At 45.3% G+C, this 17,004-nt stretch overlaps 1 protein-coding gene across 11 annotated transcripts in view; it reads left to right on the top strand.

Moving 5' to 3' along the window:
* MAP4K4 (mitogen-activated protein kinase kinase kinase kinase 4) overlaps positions 1–17,004 on the top strand; it is a 192,700-nt gene that overhangs the window by 144,734 nt on the left and 30,962 nt on the right. For 4 of the 11 annotated variants that reach the window (XM_069757606.1, XM_069757608.1, XM_069757610.1 and 1 more), the window contains exons 14-20: positions 4,003–4,089; positions 6,681–6,923; positions 7,119–7,280; positions 9,948–10,172; positions 10,838–10,944; positions 11,774–11,925; positions 12,148–12,245. In XM_069757606.1, coding sequence (XP_069613707.1) covers positions 4,003–4,089; positions 6,681–6,923; positions 7,119–7,280; positions 9,948–10,172; positions 10,838–10,944; positions 11,774–11,925; positions 12,148–12,245 — 1,074 coding nt within the window. The remainder of the gene's footprint in view (positions 1–4,002; positions 4,090–6,680; positions 6,924–7,118; positions 7,281–9,947; positions 10,173–10,837; positions 10,945–11,773; positions 11,926–12,147; positions 12,246–17,004) is intronic. The other 7 variants (XM_069757611.1, XM_069757613.1, XM_069757615.1 and 4 more) reach the window with 3 other exon arrangements.

The raw sequence follows: 17,004 nt of genomic DNA on the forward strand, positions 1-17,004 counted from the left end.
GCACACCGTAGTGCTGACTCCTCTTTAGGACAGGCCATCAGTTTTGGGCTGTTTGGGGTCTGACACTCTGCACTGCCACTGTTATTTGCGGCTTCCAGATGTAACCGCTTTGGAGTGTTTACAGAATAGAAGCCGTTTTGAGGTTCCTGGCGGCTGCTCTTACACATTGAGTAGAGCTGTGCTTTTCAACTTCTTTCAATGTGTTTACATGTGGTGGACTTCTGCACAAAGAACATCTGATTGGGGGCGCCAGGTGTCGGAACCCCATTGTCGATAATCAATCTGTTGTGCCAGGAAAACCCATTTCATTCTAAATTTGCCTAGTTGTGTAGTGATAAACTCCCCCTATATAGCTAGACTTACCTGCCGTTCAGGTTCCTGGGAGAGTGACAACACTATGGTGTAAAAATGGAAAAAGTAAAAGTTCAAATCACCTCTTTTTTTTCCCCCATTGAGAATAAAAGGTATTTAAAAAAAATACACATTTGGTATCACCGCTTTCACAAATGTCCGATCTATCAAAATATAAAAACAGTTAACCTAATTGAATGGAATGTAAATGTAAACGGGAAAAATTAAAGAACGCCAAAATTGTTTTTTTGGTCACCACAGTTCCACAAAAAAATTGCTGTAACAAGCAATCAGAGCTTCGCATCTATCCCATAATGGTGCTATCATACACATCTGTGTTTAAAACGAACACGTGCAATCCGATAAAAAAAAAAAAAATTGGATTGCATGGTGACTAATGTTATTGAACAATTGTTTTCAATTACATTTTTGTTTCTTCTCGGATCGGACTGAGAAAAAAATCTCCGCATCCTGCAAGTGGCTGCATTTATCGGGGAGACTCTCCAATTCATGTTAATGGAGGCGCAGAAAAAAAAAAAAAACATGGCACACAAACCATGCGTGCACTGCCCAGTTTTTACTCACTCATCTCATAGGAAACCTGACATTTCATCAGCCAAGTACAGTAAATTCAGAGCGTGAACCTTCAGAATAGATAGATGGAAAGATGTCCATGACATATATAATTATAATTAGTGCAGTGCACGTGTAGTTTAATGTACATGTATTTAGCTTAAAAATAAAAAAAAAATGGCATAGGGTCCCCCTCATTTTTCTTCACCAGCTAATGGAAAGCAGACAAGTGACATTTTCTCAGCAGTTCTAATTTTTGTATTTTTTTTATTATTATTTTTCTTAACAAAACCACCTTATTGTAGACGTGGTTGGCCTGTAACTAAATGCAATGGGTGTGTAAAACTCTCCAATTCCAGGTATAAACCCTCAGCATTGCTGAGACTCTGTTCTAGTCAGATGGGATTAGACCTCCTCCCCCGAACTTGCGGTTTCAGAAGTGATGTAATGGTTGTGGCTGATACCAGCCTGTCTATGAGATGGATGGAGCTGGGAGGAAAGGGTGTTTCTTTGTCTGCAATGTTTCAGCAACTCCTCTTATTTCTGCATCTTGCCGAACTTTAGACCTGGCATTCTATACTGTATATCTGACTATTGTCTTTCTTTATGCCCAACATTTTACAGTCCCATCTGGTCAATTTGTGATTGCAATCTCTGTTCCACGTGCACTGGTTCGTTCATACAAATGTCAGAAAGCTGCATTATGATGATCTGTCTTGTGGACCGCTTATCCAGTAAACCTAGCCAGTCCAAATGGTTACGAATGATGTTGTGGGGGCTTTGTAAAGTTATAAATGTAGTGATTAACAGATCGTCAGCCAGTGCACTACTGCTCTAATGTACAGACAAATACTATGCTATTAATGTAGCTCACCTGCAGTCCTATAATAGTACATGCATAATCTAGGATAAAATCAAAGCGAACAAACTCCCTGCAGTAAGTAAATAGTAGTACATGTAAATAATATAGGATATTTAAGTGACACTTTGATTTAAAAGTTGCATAAAAGCCATCTCACCATGACAAGGTATACTCAGTCAGGACGGTCCTGTCTCTAGTATGTCACCTCTGTGTCAGCAAAGCAGGACCCAATCCAGATGTTTTGCACCTGCCTGTGGAAAAGCTTCACAGACCAAATGCACAGCCCAAAAACTAAACAAATAATAGTACATGCATTAGAACAGCTGTCTGCAGAGTAGCATGCTGGCTGACCATGTAATGATTGCTACCCCTGTAGCTCATTTTTTGTGGTTTCCTCCTCCCACATGTCAGGTTGGAAGTCACAGCTCCAGACAATGTAAATGGAGACACTGCACTAAAATTGATGGAGCTGCAGGACATTAAAAGTGCATATGGGCTTTTTTCACTACATAGTTCCCTCTACTAGAGAAGTAGCCATAAATATGATGGCTGTTTAAAGAGTTAATAGTTTGATCTACTTGATTCATTTTGAGCATCCTACACACCTGACACCACCGCACCTTAAAGGGCCACTGTCACCCCCTCCAGCCGTTATAAACTAAAAGAGCCACCTTATGCAGCAGTAATGCTGCATTGTAACAAGGTGGCTCTTTTAGTTCTTGGTGCAGTTATTGCCAAAATAAAGCGTTTTATAATTTCACCAAAATACCTTTCTTTAGACAGGGAGGCAGGTCTTAACCCCCCTGCTGCAAACGCCACACTGCCGTCACTCAAATCTTCTTTGGCACACACTGTTTTCCCATGAAATCCGGCGCCTGCGCTGTTTAGTACTGGCTTGTGCAGGTGCAGTGAGCGCTGCCCGTCTGACCTCAGATGCAGTCTCACAGACTGCGCCTGTGCGGCCGCCCTGCCTGTGAATCCCAGCCCCGCAGTGTGTTATGAATTATGCACAGTGCGGGGCTGGGATTCACAAGCTGGGTGGCCGCACAGGCACAGTCTGCGAGACTGCATCTGAGGTCAGACGGGCAGCGCTCACTGCACCTGCACAAGCCAGTACTAAGCAGCGCAGGCGCCGGATTTCATTGGAAAACCGCACGGAGGGGGCGGCGCCCGGCACCAAAGAAGATTTGATTGACGGCAGTGTGGCGTTTCCAGCAGGGGGGTTAAGATCTGCCTCCCTGTCTAAAGAAAGGTATTTTGGCGAAATTATAAAACGCTTTATTTTGGCAATAACTGCACCAAGAACTAAAAGAGCCACCTTGTTAGAATGCAGCATCACTGCTGCACAAGGTGGCTCTTTTAGTTTATAACTGCTGGAGGGAGTGACAGTGGCCCTTTAAGTATTTGGTGCAGAAATTTCTGCATCTCTTGGCAGGAAACACTTGCTTTTTTACGTGTTTTTGACCTTCGTTTATGGTGCAGATTTTTTCCCTCTCATTAGTATGGGTGAAATCTGCAGCACAAACGCTGAAAGAATTAACATGCTGCAGATTTACATCCACAAGTCACAAATAATCAGCGTGTCTATAAGACTTCAGGACTCTCATTCACTGCTGGAATCCGAAAACCCTTCAGGTTTTGTGACAAATCTGAACAGAAAAAAAAGTGACAAAAAGTATTCTTATTGGTGTTGTGCAGACAGTTCCTGTGATCTAGCACCAATGAGAGTTCTTAGTGGATATATGGTATAAATCTCTATGGAGACTGTTGTCAGACTACTGTAGAAATATGTGTACCACTTCCAACTACTTTGCAAGAGAATCCAGCAAGTAAAATGCGAACATAAAGAATGGTAGCATATTGCTGTTCCGTGTCATGATACAGTGTTCCTAGATATTTGGCAGTTCGGTGTTGAATGCTGGATTAAAGGAACGTGATATATAAATGTAATATAAAGTGGATATTATGTACAAGTCTTGTAATTATTAAGTTAATTAAATGGCCACCAAAGAATGTGAGCGTTTTCTCATCTCGCAAATACACCCCAAAGTCTCCATTGTTTTCAGTGTGAACATTTTCATTCTAACTTGTTTTTCCATGTGCCCGCGTGTCTTTTAAATTGTAGTCGTTGGCATGTGGCAATGCCATCAGTACATGTGCGTTTTACACACTGCTCAGGTTAACAACCTGAACCCTCCAAAATGTTTGTGTGACAGGAGTATATCAGACGACAGCTGGAGGAGGAGCAGAGGCACTTGGAGATCCTTCAACAGCAGCTGCTTCAAGAGCAGGCCATGTTACTGGTGAGAGTTTACTGGTGATCTGATGCCGTAGTTGTAGCAGGTTGTGGGGTCAGCTTTGTCTGGGCAGCTGCACAAGCTGGGCAAACAATTAGCTGGTTGTGGGAAGTGTCTGCACCCTAGATTGACAGGCACAGCTACACGACGTTCTCTTAGGAGGCATTGCTCCTAGTGGGTATAAAGGAACACATGGAAATCCCAAATAAAAGTGTTATCCTAACACACTACCAGAAGCACAAAAGTAGAAAGTTCCACCTTAAAATATGCAAGTGCAGTCATTTTGATATTGTGGGAACAGTTTCTCCCTATAAGGGTTGAATTGCCTGGATAGGAAATCATCAGCTAGATGCCACAAAGTAAACCCTTTGTGTATTCACACTGATATAGCGAGAAGTCCTTGCTGATCCAAGACATTTTATAGGACTTGGCTTAAAGTTATATAACATTTATCGTTAAGGTCATCTGTCAGTAGGATCAGCTCTCCCATGGGCATGCAAGTAATTGAAAATTGAGTAAAGTGATGTCACAACATTGCAGTGTGATCAGAGCCAACCCAGTACAACAGAGTGAAGACAGCACAGCAGAAGTCTTATTACAAACACATTTGCAGCTGTCCCTCTATATTGCTGTCGGCTCTGCTGTACTGCCCTTCCCCCACATTGGCTGCCTGTGAGATGGAAGCTGAAGCACTGAGCGAGGACACCTGCGAATGTATAACCAAGTTCAGCATTGCTGCAGTATGGTGCCTATAATAAGGCTCCACTCTGAAAGGGTATCTGTAGGTGCACACGTTTGCAATGAGGCAAGCTTCACTTCTGTTGCACTGTTCTGATCTCATGCAGAGCGATTATACGAGCAAAGTGTCAGTCATTACATTCCACTGCTAATGCCCACTTTAATTTAAAATAAGCTCTAGATGCAGATTTTTGCCGAGATCTGTGTCCTGCCCATAGATCTTAATGGTTCATTTGCATATAAGAAAGTCATGGATTTCTCCAGAATAAGACATCACATATATCAAGGTATCATTTTATCCAACTTCCTGTGACTTTCACGCCTGTACAAATGGTTAGAAGGGTAGATTCTACTGACATATTCCCTTTAACGGTGTGAGCTGTAACTTTACCCAGCAGGTAATGTCTGTATGTTAGAGCAAGGACCTGCCTCTAACTCCCGTAGATGGAACCGCGCTCCGCCCACAACGGTTTTAGCCTGTTAAATGCCGTTGTCAAACTCGCCAGCATGGGGGTGCGTCATTGTATGCTTCCATTGGCGCTCCCGTGACGCAATCACGGGCGCTGATGAGTTGCTACAACATCCGGATCTGTTGTAGACCTCCGCCTGTCATTACTGAGCTCCCTTAAAACCCAGCCTGTGGCTGGGCCTCAACGGAGACCATGATTTTATGCAACAATACCATGGTATTGTTGTATACAGTACAAGCGATTAGTTTATTGCAGGTTTGAATCCCCAAAGGAGAAAATGCCAAAATTAAATTTTCTGAGACACTGCAATCCTCCAAACAAGGCTGTGAGAAGCGATCAATATGTCCTATCTATCCCAAAACGGTATAGGTAAAAACGATTCCTTGCCTTACAAAACTTTTATACATATATTCATTTCTGATTGTTTTTTTAACACTAAAATAATAAAAAATCGTGATAAATTGGGAATCGCCATATTTGTACTGATGTGAAGAATCATTGCCAGATCATTTTTACCACACTATGCCATAAAAAAACATTCCCAAAGAGTTTTGTATTTTTCGCATTTTCGTCGAACTTTCAATTTCTTCCCATTTTTCAGTGTATTTTAGAATGAAGTAATTCAAAAGCACAACTCGTCCTGCAAAAATACAATCCCTCGTAAGCTCTTGGAAGAAGAGGCGTAAAAAACGAAAACTGTCCATTATTGGGACATTATTCTGTGGCATTTACTGGTATATAAATGGTACTCCTGAACTCCCATAGGCGGCACAGCTCTGTCTTTCATAATGGCGTCTAATGGAGGAGCAATGTGACCAAAGCTGTCCATCAGCCTCTTCCAGTTAAGGGCAGCTTCTCCATGTGCAGTGTGTTTCAGTTGGGGGATGCTGGTGGACAGGGCTGGTGACATGCTCCTCCATCAGCAGCCATATTGAGAACATGCGAGCTCTACAGTCTTTAACCAGTGCAGGAGGAGAACCTGTAATACTGATATTAGCAAGTGCCAAAAATTCATGGCTCCAACATTTTTGTTAGAAAAATAAACGGTAGCTTGCCTTTTGTCTCCATAACTTCTGGTACTCCCATGATTGCCACATCCAACACCCTGATTATATGTGGCTTGTCTCTGATAACGTGAAACTTCTTGAATGTATCGAAGACTGTTTGTGTTAGTTCTTAGTGAAGTGAGAATTCCTTAAAGTTTGTCTGTCAATAGTTTTGGCCCTTCTGCTACGCTTCCTGGCACCAGACTGCTGACAGGCTCCTTGTAACCTTGTTTGGTGGGCACAGACCCTATATTCAACAGTAATCTATATAACTTATGGTGCAGATATACTCCTATTAGTTATTATGTTGCAGTATTTCATAAATGTTTACTCTTCATTTTAGGAATACCGATGGCGTGAAATGGAAGAACACCGGCAGGCAGAAAGACTACAACGTCAGCTTCAGCAAGAACAAGCGTATCTTATGTCTTTACAACATGATCACAGGCAGCAACCTCAGCCACAACAACCACCGCAGCAGCCGCAACCTCAGCAACCCCAAGTGCAACCGCAAGAAAGAAGCAAGCAAAGTTATCACACACCGGAACCTAAACCCCACTATGATCAGGCCGAGCGTGTGCGAGAGGTACAACACTTGTATTTGTCTACAAATCTATAGCCTATGTATGTAGATTAAATATGAAATTATATCTGTGCAGGTTTAAAGAATTATGTTTTTTTTTTTTGTTGCCCTGTTTTTAATAGCATTTTTCTAGCACTCTTTTTTTGGAAAGCAATTTTCCTTTTTTTAACGAGTGCGCATGTTTTATTTCCGGCACAGGCAGAAGAGCGCCTTAGGAAAACTAACCAAGGCTCTCCTGAAGCACAGTCCAAACAAACAGGGAGAGTGTTGGAGCCGTCAGTGCCTTCAAGATCCGAGTCATTTTCCAATGGGAATTCTGAGCCTGCTCAGCCTGCCATGCATAGGCCAGTGGAGCCTCAGGTATCGCAATTCGGAAAATATTTAGACCGCAGCGGCTTTGTGTTGGTCATCGCTGCGGCCCCTGATTGGGGATAGATAGATCTGGGAGCATCTGTTTTAGGCTGCTCTGCGTAATTATCACTTATATCGTCAAATAGCCCACAATAAGCGAAATAAATAGTTTTCTGTTCTAAAGCCAAAACCAGATAAACCTAAAAAAATAGAGCTGCACATAAAAAATTATAAACTCTCTTATATTGTTTGATCAGGTTTATGTTATATTTTTTATTGACTTGTATTAATACAAAAATAGAATTGGGCATGATTTAAAAACGATTAAACATCAAGAGCCGTGGTCTCGGCAGAAAAGATTCTTTTAGAAAAGAGGAATAATTCAGATTATGACCAGTAGATGGCGATGCAATGATATTCAAAGTGCGCGTGAATGCGGATATATAATTGCTATATAATGCCAGGACAGATTACCCAGCAAGCTGAGACTGCAAAAAAACAACTATATATATATATATATATATATATATATATATATATATATATATATATATATATATATATATATATATATATATATATATATATATATATATATATATAAAATATATATATATATATATATATATATATATATATATATATACGTTTTCAAGGCTTTGTCATGCATATAATGTCTTGTGAGCAATACTCATTTGGTAAAGTCCATAAAAATTAGCATCAAATAGGCCCATGTCTAAGGGTACCGTCACACTGAAACGACGCTGCAGCGATACGACAACGATGCCGATCGCTGCAGCGTCGCTGTTTCGTCGCTGTGTGGTCGCTGGAGAGCTGTCACACAGACAGCTCTCCAGCGACCAACGATGCCGAAGTCCCCTGGTAACCAGGGTAAACATCGGATTACTAAGCGCAGGGCCGCGCTTAGTAACCCGATGTTTACCCTGGTTACCAGCGTAAAAGTAAAAAAAACAAACACTACATACTTACATTCCTTGTCTGTCCTCCGGCGCTGTGCTTTCCTCTGCACTGTCAGCGCCGGTCAGCTGTAAAGCAGAGCGGTGACGTCACAGCTGTGCTTTCCGGCTGGCCGGCGCTCACAGCCAGTGCAGAGAAGCACAGCGCCGGAGGACAGACACGGAAGGTAAGTATGTAGTGTTTGTTTTTTTACGTTTAAGCTGGTAACCAGGGTAAACATAGGGTTACTAAGCGCGGCCCTGCGCTTAGTAACCCGATGTTTACCCTGGTTACCAGTGAAGACATCGCTGAATCGGCGTCACACACGCCGATTCAGCGATGTCGGCGGGAGATCCAGCGACGAAAGAAAGTTTCAAACGATCTGCTACGACGTACGATTCTCAGCGGGGTCCCTGATCGCAGTAGCGTGTCAGACACAGCGAGATCGTAACGATATCGCTGGAACGTCACGGATCGTGCCGTCCTAGCGATCAAAGTGCCACTGTGTGACGGTACCCTAAGGAACGTATGGTGAGTTAAAAAAAAAAATACTCTGGAGTAGCTAGAAAAAAATACAAGCAAAAATTGTCCACTTTTCACCTGGAGACAAGTTGTCTTAGGCTGGGTTCCCATTGCGTTATGGGACCGCGTTAAACGGACAGTGTTGCACGGCGAAATTTACGCCGTGCAACGCGTCCGTTAACGCGCCCATTCACGCTAATCGGAACGCGCTACACTAGCGCGTGCCATGTTCGGCACGCGCTAGCGACGCGCCTGAGATTCCTGGCGCGCCGCGGACACTGCTTGCAGCGTCCGAGGCGCGCCCGCGGTCCATTCCCCGCTCTCGCAGATCGGGGATCTGCGAGAGCGGGGACGTTACCGCGACCCCGAACGCGGCCCCATAAAAAACATTGCGTTAGCGCAATCCGCTAGCACTAAACGGATTGCACTAACGCAATGTGACCCTAGCCTAAGGCTACCTGCACACGTTACAGATTTGCCTCTGGAATTTTTTGTGCGGATTCTGCATCTATTGGCAGAAAACGCAGGTGCGGATTTTGTGCGGATTTGATGCGTTTTTTACCCCTGTGGATTTCTATAATTGGAATGGGTACAAAAGCACTGCAGATCTGCACAAAAGAAGTGACATGCTCCTTCTTTTAATCCGCAGCTTTTCTCAATGTAAGCGTGACATGTTGTGATATGTTACGACATTGCTTTTAAAGGAGAATATTGCCCCTCACAGAGATGCTCCGAGGCACGAACCACATGCCTCCGTGCACCACGGTCACCATTTGGGGTTAATCTTTTTTAATTTCTGGTTTCTTATCATTCTCATTTTAAAGTCTGTGTATACAGTGTGATGCATAAATGTTGTATAAGCCAGAAATGCATGCATTTAGAGAAGAAATGTCCCTAGAGGTGTCCATATCCTTTAGTGAATATAGCATTCAGGTATAAGTATTCCCATTTTATTTTGTCCTTGGTGTGCTTTTTCCTTTCCATGACGAGTTGTGCATGCTCAGTAACACATTAACAGTAATTTATCATATACAAGTCCGCCATTCATCCCTTATTTTCCCTACAGCTATGTCAGTGAGCCTGCTTTTGTCTTGTTTTTGTCATTGTCTGGCTTTTTAAATTCTTTTCCATTGGAATTAAAAAAGTCAGTGATGCCAGTGCACCTCGTAAATGTTTTATGTCTTGTTTTCTTGTAAGGTACAATGGTCTCATCTGGCATCCCTCAAGAGCAATGTTTCCCCTGTCTCGCGATCCCATTCCTTCAGTGACCCTTCTCCCAAATTTGCACCTCACCATCTTCGTTCTCAGGACTCCCACCCACCCCCACGCAATGAAGTTGTAACTTCTGACCCTAAATCTGACATACCTGAACCCAACCAAAGGGTTTGGGCTAGATCAGACAGTGAAGAGGTGCCACCAAGGGTAAGATGTAGTAATTAGTAAGATGAGCACTCCGTGTGTAGGGTCATGTTGTGCCACAGAATGGTGCGTGATCTATTAGATTGGATTTGCTGACAATGACTATGTAACCTTTATTCACAGGGCAATATTTTAGATACTGACTTATGCCCTGATTAATTATCACAGTACAGTACATTGGGTATTTTTTAGTAAGTAGTATTTAGTTTAGCTACAGTTGCTCTACTGACAAAAACTGGAAATAATAACTCTGGTCCAAACCAAGCAATGTTTTAGATTATTTTCTAATAAAGTAGGCCATTATTTTATTTTTATAAAATTGGTGACCAGGCTTAGTAATAACTTATTTCTACATACCAGGATTGTTTAAGTGAGCCCTATCTCTTTATATTCATCACACCTAGATATGTCTGTGTGCTTCCTTTAATACAGCTTCACTACACACTATTCGGTTTTGCACCTTGTATCCATGTAACCTCCTTATATTGTTTGACTTCTCATATATTAATAAGTCAGCCCCAGTTTTCATTGTCTGCAGTTTGAATTGAAGCTTTGTTGCTCAAAATAAGAAACCTTTTAAGATAAAAGAACGATCAATGAGGACTGGTGGTTTGACTGGAGTTGACTCCATTGGTATTTCTTATTTTCTATTTCTGCTCATTATATAGGTGCCTGTAAGGACAACATCAAGATCTCCGGTGTTGTCACGAAGAGATTCTCCTCTCCAGGGCAGTGTACAACCAAACAGCCAAACTGGGCAGAGGAATTCCACAAGGTATGGAAAGAAAGCCTAGCAGGTTCCTGATGTTGGCACACTATGAACGAAAATGATTTGATTTACATACAGTAACAGTCAAAAGTTTGGACACACCTACTCATGGAATGTTTTTCTTTATGGAATATGCACATTGTAGATACATACTGAAGTCAGTAAAGACCACAGAAAGGTTCACACTTAGAAACAAGGAGTGATGATGATCTATGTGTGAAAAAATTCCTGACCGATCACCTAACATTGAGATTGTTGGGGATGACTTGGACCTCAGAGTTAAGGCAAAGCAGTCGTTAAGTTCTCAGCTCCTTGTGGAGCTACTTCAAAACTGTTGGAAGTAATTCCAGGTGATTAAGGCCAGGTTCACACTGCGTTTTAGCGGTCTGTTAGATGGACTACGTTACACCACGGCATAACACGGTGTAACGCAGTCCGTTAACGCCGCTATTAAGCCCTATGGCGGACGCATCGCTAGCGCACGCCCATAATGGGCGTGTGCTAGCGATGTGCTGTCATTGGATGACGGACCCTGGGACGCGGGCTGCAGAGTTTCCGGGTCCGTCACTGCTAGCGCAGATAAAAGCATCTGCTAGCTCTATCTGCGCTAGCGGTATGACAAGTCGGCACTTGCGTTAACAGCAGCCCGTTAACGCAATGTGAACCTAGCCTAAGCGATCCTACATTGTGCATATTCATATAAGAAAATAGAAAACCATTGCTTGAACAAGTGTCCAAACTTTTGACTGGTGTTAGATGTTAAACTAATATAATTAAATTGCAAGAATAAAAATACTTTTTTGTTAAGTAGGTTCTTTTTTTTCCCTCTGTTCAGCAATATTGAGCCCAGATTGCTTTGGGAGCGGGTAGAAAAACTTGTACCCAGACCGGGCAGCGGCAGCTCTTCTGGTTCCAGTAATTCCGGTTCCCAAGCAGGCTCTCATCCAGGGTCTCAGAGTGGTTCTGGAGAGCGCTTTCGCGTGAGATGTGAGTAAGCTTATGGGTTGGCTAGGTGGCACACTACATCATCGTTCTGGCTTAATGAAAGTAAAAAACATTTGTCAGATCTACCTATTCTGTTCTACAATTGCAGAAGTCCCACACTTTGCCAAACACTTCCATCTTTACTTGCTGCATGTGTCTGCCTTATTTCAGATAGGTCCACCCTTATCGATCTTTAACTCATTTAGATGTTTTCTCTCTTGTTAGCATCCTCAAAATCAGAAGGGTCACCATCTCAGCGTCCTGAAAATACAGCCAAAAAACCCGATGAAAAGAAAGAAACTGGAAGGCCTTCCAAACCCACTGTAAGAGCACAAACTTGCATTTTCTGAGCGTCACCCATAGTCTGTTTTATTTTTTTCATTTATGTTTGTGTCTCACCCTGTTTGTTGAAATATGGAGAAAAAAGCAGAGTATACAGTGCTCAGGTCTTAATATCCTATAGACTTTTGAAAATAAAATCATGGGTTTTTTATTGATTTTAAAGTAGAAAAATTGTACAGAAAACCGTTCCCACCCCAATATGACTCGGGCAAATTATGCACCATTGTAAAGGAAAAGGAAGGAAAATGTATCAGATACGAATATGTATGGTTTCATCTGTTTAGCTTTATTCTAGTCTTCTGTCTCTTTCCTTAAAATTGCTTGGCATCAGCGAAGGCAGCACAGTTTGGGTTATGTTCACATGTGGCGTTTTTGAAGCATTTTGTTCTGCAGCCAAAGCCTTTCTCAGCAGTAAAAACGCTGCACATAAAGCAAAACTGTTTGGCATATTTTGTCCTCGATGTAAAAATGTTGGAAAACCGAACTATATCTATTACATCAAGTATATAGAACCCTTCAATTCCTGTAAAATAAATCCTGCAATCTTGCTTCACATGTCCTGCCCTAATCTGGAACCTTTCTGGAAAGAGGTGCTGGGACTGATAAATCGGGTTTATTCCATTCCTAGTCCCAGCTCCTTTGGTATGTATATTGACATATGTTGAGGACTTGACTACTGATGGATATGGTAAGAAGGCTGTGTCCCGTATGTTGTTCATGGCTGGGAAATGAATAGCTTGATATTGGATTATGGATCAGGTGCCTCCAATTCCAGAGTTTATAAATAAAATCAATTGGTTATTGAATTTAGAAAAGGGCATTTATTTAAACAGGAATGTTCTCCTGAAATCTGGAAAGCTGTGGGCCCGATGGATTGCCTGTTCAGTGCTGGCATCCAGAGAGCTACAGAGATACTGGTTGGGTCTTTTTTGAACACTAGATCTATGCAGTATATCATTTCCAGATGCATTACATTTCTTGGCGACACCTTTTCCAACATTATTATTATTATTATTATTATTTATTGTTATAGCGCCATTTATTCCATGGCGCTTTACATGTGAGGAGGGGTATACATAATAAAAACAAGTACAATAATCTTAAACAATACAAGTCATAACTGGTACAGGAGGAGTGAGGACCCTGCCCGTGAAGGCTCACAATCTACAAGGGATGGGTGAGAATACAGTAGGTGAGGGTAGAGCTGGTCATGCAGCGGTTTGGTCGATCGGTGGTTACTGCAGGTTGTAGGCTTGTCTGAAGAGGTGGGTCTTCAGGTTCTTTTTGAAGGTTTTGATGGTACATACTTGTATTCATCTGTATTTAATCTCTTATATCAAGTTATCGGTAACCAACCAAGTATGATATTGTTGTGTTGGTGGGAGGTGAGGTTTATTTTTTTTTTCTTTATCGCCTCTCATTGGGGGACACAGGAACCATGGGTGTATGCTGCTGCCACTAGGAGGCTGACACTATGCAAATAAAAAAGTTAGCTCCTCCTCTGCAGTGTACACCCCACCGACTGGCATTATACTCTTCAGTTTAGCTTAGTGTCAGTAGGAGGTGGACACGGGTCTTTCAATAGACCCTTATCTACCTCAATGTGCGTCGTTTTCTTTCAGGTTTTTCCGGAAGGGATACAGGGTGAGCAGTCACACCTGTATTCCCACAAGCGGACTATGAGTACGGTGTGTACTGCCACCCCGTATCCTCATAGATCCCTCTCCAGGACCAAGATCCTGGCACACAAGCGTGCTCAGAAGTCCGGTCCTGGCTCCGTCCCCCACCCACTCGCCCACCAGAGCCTGTCGGTTGGAGGAGACGAGGACGTCCATCAGCTCCCTGGACGTCTCACCCCCTTTTAAGGTTAGTACCGGCATGGGACGTTTAGGTGAGTATTTCCCCTATCCCTTCCCAGATCCTTATTGGGGGGGGGGGGGGGGGGGGGGGGATTCTTGTTAAGGGCTCCCAGACGGTGACCCTCTCTTATCCGGTCATCGCCCGTATCCTTTGCGGCGCGGCCGATATTTTATCAGTGAAGCATTTTTCCCTATAATACAAGGGCCTTTCTGCTCCAGCGCGGGGCCCCTTCTGGCCGCAGCGCTCTTTTCCCGTGACCAGCACCTTCTTTCTAGACAGCCCTTGGCTGCCGTACGCTCCATTCCGCGGCGCACTACCAGCGCTGCGGTTTTTCACTGGGCACAGTCCTCAGCGCGGCAGCCCTGCAGTCTATCGCGCCGCTTATCGCGCCGCTTATCGCTGCGGTGCATCGCTCCGGCGCATCGCTCCGGCGCCGCAGGAGGTGCTTATCTGCGGCGCCCTTCAGCGACGCAGCCTGACAGGCTGCGGCGCCTGTGCCGCCAGCCTCCCGGCGCGGCGCATTGCTCCGGCACTCTGTGCCGCGACTCGTTTTCCCGGCCGCCGGTCCCTAATTTAGACCCCGGCTTCGGCCGGGGCCTACTTCCGGTCGTCGGATCCCTCACTTCCGCTTCTGCGGGCGGGCTTTTTTTTCCCCGCCCGACATACTGTGTCCTGCCCACCGGCGCCTCTGCGTCTGGCTCCGCCCCCTTCCTCGTGGGACACTTGTCTGGTGTGAGCATCGCTTCACACCACAGCAGCAGCAGCAGCCCTTGAAGTGCCTCACGCAGCGCGCCACGCTCCTTCGCCCGCATCCTCTGTGGGCTCAGCATTGCAGTATACAGCACCTCAGGGGATTTCTCCACCGAGGACAAGTGGGACATCTTCCAGGACCGGGTCCGTGAGTAGCTGCACTGCAGACTGACACCCTTCTCTGCCCCACTGTCCCCTAACCCACTGGCATCTTCAGGGATCTCTCAAAATGTCGTCTAAAGGGGGCCGCTCTCGCCCCCCTACTTCTTCTTCTTCTGCCTTAGTCACGTACTTTGCATGTTCGTCCTGTAACAGCAAACTTCCCTCAGGTCAGTCCTCCCCGCTGTGTCAGTCCTGCAGCAACCCGATTGTTCCCACTGCCCAGGATCCCCCGGCCGTTCCGCCCGAGAGTGATCCCCCCATCCCAGGCTGGGCCGCCTCTCTGTCCCAATCGGTGGCTGATTTAACACGGGTATCTCAAACCTTGGTGTCCGCGCTGGATCGGTTACCCCTGCCGTGGCCAGCGGGTCGCAGGAACCGCCACCCGAGACCTCCTTGCCAAGCTACAAAAGGTCCAGACAGGAACGTCGGTCTGAGTCCTCTTCGTGTTCCATCTCGCCGCCCGGCCCCCCCCCCGCGGTTGGTGTCGCACCGATCCTCCTCCGCTGAGTCAGGCGAGGCTTTATCTGATGCGCCCTCAGAGGAGATTTCGGAGCTGGATCCTAGCCAAATCGCCACCATGAGTGAGTCGGTCCAGAACCTCATTCGGGCTATAAACCAAACCTGTGGCATTAAGGATCCCTCTACGGAACCCGCAGATCAGGCGGTTTCGTTTAGACGGGCCAAACCACCTTCAAAATTTTTCGCTCCTCATCCTGAATTCGAGGAAATCCTGGCCAGAGAGAGAGAGAATCCGACCAGACGTTTTCAGAGGGGAAAACGCCTGGGGGTGTTATATCCTTTTTCACCAGATCTTACCGCCAATTGGACGGTCTCTCCCTCGGTGGATCCCCCTGTTTCCAGGCTGTCCACCAACACGGTGCTTCCACTGTCCGGCGGAGCGTCTCTGAAGGATTCTAACGACAGAGTTATAGAATCCTTTGCGAAATCTGCCTTTGAAGCGGCCTCAGCAGCGCTATGCCCAGCCTTTGCTTCCACTTGGGCTTCAAAATCCATCTCAAAATGGGCCAAGGATCTACGGCGAGGTATCCTGGACGGGGCTCCTCCCGCGCAATTAGCGGAACTTTCCAACCAGATTTCCCACGCTGGCGAATACCTGGTTTCCGCCTCCCTGGATGTCGCGTCCTGTGCGGCTCAGGCTTCCAGCAATGCCGTTGCCATCCGCCAGACCGTTTGGCTCAAGGCCTGGCAGGCGGACTTGTCCTCCAAAAAGTCCCTCACTAGTCTGCCCTTCCAGGGCTCTCGTCTCTTTGGTTCCCAGCTGGACCAGATCATTAAGGACGCCACTGGGGGCACAAGTTCCCTTCTCCCCCAGGCTAAGCCTCGTCGCCCTCCTCCTAGACTGCAGTTTCGCTCGTTTCGGCCTTTTCGTCGCTTCGCTGCATCAAACTCTTTTTCCCAGCAGCAACAGAGGCCACAGGCACGTCAAGAGAAGAAGGCGGTGTCCTTCAGGCCCACTCCGTCCTGGCGTCCTCGCTATTCCCAGGGTAGATCGTCCAGGCCCAGGACTGGAAGATCCACTTCCGCATGACTCTCGGCAAGACTCCAGCCCAACTCCCAGGTTGGGGGGCCGTCTTCTCCGTTTCAGGGACATCTGGATTTCCGCAGTAGAGGATGCATGGGTCAGGGAAGTTGTATCCTCGGGATACAAAATAGAGTTCGCCTCCCGACCCAGAGATCGTTTCTTCCAATCTCGTCCTCCAAAAGATCCCGCTCTGGTTCCGGGCTTCTTCGCAGCCATCGCTTCTCTGCTCAAATCCGGGGTAATTGTTCCCGTCCCAGAAAAGGAACGGTACACGGGTTTCTACTCGAACCTCTTTGTGGTACCGAAAAAAGACGGCAAGGTTCGTCCCATTCTGGACCTCAAATTGCTGAACAGGAGGGTCCGCCTGAGACACTTCAGGATGGAATCCCTTCGTTCAGTAATTGCTTCCATGGAGGCTCAGGAAT

This window comes from Ranitomeya imitator, chromosome 3 (genome assembly GCF_032444005.1).
Source record: "Ranitomeya imitator isolate aRanImi1 chromosome 3, aRanImi1.pri, whole genome shotgun sequence".
NCBI lineage: Eukaryota > Metazoa > Chordata > Amphibia > Anura > Dendrobatidae > Ranitomeya > Ranitomeya imitator.